The 3,444-nt window shown below is 48.9% G+C and overlaps 1 protein-coding gene across 3 annotated transcripts in view; it reads right to left on the reverse strand.

The window, feature by feature from the left end:
* ZEB2 (zinc finger E-box binding homeobox 2) overlaps window positions 1–3,302 on the reverse strand; it is a 130,058-nt gene extending 126,756 nt beyond the window's left edge. The window contains exons 1-2 of one of the 3 annotated variants that reach the window (XM_007467474.1): window positions 2,932–3,302; window positions 91–232 (exon numbers count right to left, since the gene is read on the reverse strand). In XM_007467474.1, coding sequence (XP_007467536.1) covers window positions 91–163 — 73 coding nt within the window. In that variant the 5' untranslated portion in view covers window positions 164–232; window positions 2,932–3,302. The remainder of the gene's footprint in view (window positions 1–90; window positions 233–2,931) is intronic. The other 2 variants (XM_007467476.1, XM_007467475.1) reach the window with 2 other exon arrangements.
* Between the last annotated feature and the right edge of the window lie 142 nt (window positions 3,303–3,444).

The following is a 3,444-nucleotide window of genomic DNA, read 5'->3' on the forward strand; positions in this document are numbered from 1 at the left end:
GCCTCGGTTGCTTTTCCCTTTCCCCCTCCTTCTCCCCGGGTCTGGAGCCGCGGAGCGGCCCGGAAAAGTTTGGTTCGGGCCGCTTCTTACCGTTTTTCCTCCTGGGATTGGCTTGTTTGCGCCTCTTGCACCGGGGGCCATCCGCCATGATCGGCTGCTTCATTGATAAGAGCGGATCAGATGGCAGTTCGCATGGACTCGGCGCCCTGCTTCGGCAGCACGCAGGCTCGATCTAGCAACCAAACACAGCGACAATGTGGGCATCGCCTGCGCCCCTTGAGACGCGCGCGGGCCGCCCAGGGGAGCCGGGCCAGGGCCCCGGCGAGCACCCATCCGCGGCCCCCCCAACGCCAAAGCGAAACTCCGGCGCCCCCCTCCCCGCCTCCCACCCCCAGCCTTGGCCCCGAGGCGCTTTGTGTTTGTTACTGTTTGGTGTGTTGCACCCGCGAGGGGATCAGAGAGACAAGAATTACATCTTCAAAATGAGTCATAACTCCTGACCGTATGAGGGAATGCACACGGCGGTACAGTAAGGCTGCTTGGCTCAGGGCTAGGCGGACCTTTTCCTCCGAAAAGTCCTCAGCCCGGCTCGGGAACTTGGGGTGAGGCGAGGCTCTCTGTAGCTCTCATCTTGTCTCCCCCCCACACTCACCCCCCCTACCCATTCCCCCGAGGGAGCAAACAAACAAACAAACAACGCGAAACAACTCCCGGATGAAGCACACTCGGTCAAATTGATAATAGTAATTATAGGAAGCCCACTCGCCCCGCGTCTCCTCCCCTCCCCTGTCGGAGTTGATCGAGGCACTGTCTCTTCCTCCCCCTCACACCCCCGCCCCCAAATTAGGATTTCCCGTTTCACGCCGCAATAAGAAATATAATTATAAGCCTCTTCGGACACTGTCCCTCCCCCCACCACCCCCCCCCCCCCCCCCCCCCCCCCACCCTTACCCCTAGGTTCTTCATGACCTTTTTTTTTCTTTTTCTTAGATTCCATATATATGTGTGAGCATACAGTACTTGTTTTTCTCTTTGTGACTTACTTCACTCTGTATGACAGACTCTAGGTCCATCCACCTCACTACAAATAACTCAATTTCGCCCCCACCTCACTCACACCCATGTTCCCCCGCCCTAGTTCCCTTAAAGAGTTCCAGGAGAAAATTTTCTCCCCTCAAGAAAGGAAAGAGAAAGTCCAACCGCTATACGGCAATACTTTTAAGCTCGAGTAAATGATCGTATCCTTTTCTGGCTTCGAAACTTTTGTACCTAAAAATCGAGAGAGGCGCTGCATTTTTTCAGCTGAAACTGTCAAAACTTGGAGAAGGGGAACCTCGGAGGCAGGCAGGAGAGGAGGAGAATCCTGCAACTCGGTGGAGGTTGGGAAGATGCTGTGCCTCGAGGATTAGTTTAAACAGGGGGCTATAAAAGATGTAACAGATGCAAACTGTAACACAAGGGCCATTAACCCCTTCTCTGCCGAACACACTCAGTCCCCACGCCCCGCACCTATTGTCTCCTGTGCTAGAAGCTTTGCGGAAAACCTGGAAAGTGAGTATCAGTTTCCACACATTTGCTGAGAGGGGTGGGGCTGGGGGGCGGCAGAGAGAAGGGGAAGTGGATGATTTAGAAAGCACCTTGAATTTAACCTAGGCATAGTGGGAGACTTTTAATTTAAGTTTGACACATTTTGTTATTTCTTGGCTCTCCTATGGATTTGAAATTGTTGGGGAAAATAATGAAATAAAGCAGTGGTCACACAAGTGTCTGGGAGGAAGCAGCTGGCCTGTCTGTATTCATGCTGAGACTTACACACGATTGCATATAAATACATGTTTAATAAAGTAAGCTGCTAGTTTTATGAGCATGTGTGTGTGTGAGGGACAGACAGGGCATTTGTGCTGTAAACTTTAGCTTTGCCTGTTATTTCTAACTCTGGAGTTAGTAATCTTGCCTTCATCATTATAGGGGGAGCATGTAAAATATATAAGAAGGTGGGAGATAAACACATTCATGTTAGCTGGGCTCACCACTGCTCCTGGGAACTCCTGCTCTCTTTCTCGACTTTTCAGTGCCAAAGTGTGGAAAGGGATATTTTCGTGTGTCTATGTCTCCTGTGAAATCCATGTCTATATCATTAATACTTTGCCATTTGAAATACAATTTCAAAAGTTATCCTTCATTTACAACCCTAATATCCTGACGGCAGTTTTCTTCCCAGCTGTGGTGACTCCCCCCCTCCCCACTTTGGTAAACGACTCAAGTTCCATGAGGACTTTCACTTCTTTATTTATCATCACAGAAGTGAGGTGTTACTTCACATACATACACACACAAAGAATGAAATAAAGAAATGAAACTCGCTAAGCAGACAAAAACAGGCAACTTTCTACTTAGAAAACAGCCTTCTTCAGTGGGAAAGGTTGGACTGCCATATCTAAGAGAAAGACTTGCTCCCGAATTTGGTAGGTTTGTATCCATCAAGTTTTGTAATTATTAACAGGTATTTGCCAAGTTCTAATTGCTGAATACAATGAATTGGAATTAGACATGAAAATAGAGCAGAATCTCTCCCCTTGAAGAGTTTTTATTCCAACCACATAGTTCTCGATAAAACTTTTCCCAGGCTGGGTAGTAAAAGGCACCTTTGGTTACCTGAATGGGCAGGTACAGGGCAAATTATTTGGGGGAGGAAAAAAGGAGAGAAAAGGAAGGAGAGAGAGAGAGGGAGTGCAAGAGAAATCGAAGAAGTCACTCTTGGGAAAAGCTTGCCATAAAGGAGCTAAACCCACCTGAAATTCCTACCCACAGACACTCCTCCTCACTTCAGACTCACATCCCCACTTAAAAGGAGAAAATCGTAAAAGGAGGGTGGGGGATGACCATGCCGAAAAGGAATAAAAAGAGAGAAAAGGGGGGAAAAAAACCTACCTGCGAAGTCTTGTTTGTAGTTTTGGCCAGAAATGGTGAGAAGAAAAAGCATGAAGAAGCCGCGAAGTGTGGGGGAGAAAAAGGTGGAAGCGAAGAAACAGCTCCCGGAGCAAACTGTACAAAACCTCGCCAAGAGTGTCGGGAGGCAGGACCGTTATTCCTGCGGAGCAGGTTAGAACTGATCTCTTTCGGCCACTCCAGGAAACACAAACCTGGGGACGGACTGACGTGTTACGCCTCTTCTAATGACATTTTTTTCTTTTTCTTTTCTGTAGGAGAGAGAGAGACCCTGAAACACGCGCCACCTATCTTTGTGGGGAGGGATAATTGAAGCGCCCTGAGCGTGAGCATCATGTGAAAACGTGATCGCCAAGTTTCTCTCTGGGAAAGGATCTGGGATAGATTATACCTTGAAGTCTCCGCAAACGCTTTAGTGGAAGAAATGAAATTCCACCTCCCTCCCTTCCTCTCTCCCTCCCTCTCGCCTCCCTCCCTCCCTTCTCCACGCCCCCC

This window comes from Lipotes vexillifer, unplaced genomic scaffold, assembly GCF_000442215.2.
Source record: "Lipotes vexillifer unplaced genomic scaffold, Lipotes_vexillifer_v1.1 scaffold265, whole genome shotgun sequence".
Lineage (NCBI taxonomy): Eukaryota > Metazoa > Chordata > Mammalia > Artiodactyla > Lipotidae > Lipotes > Lipotes vexillifer.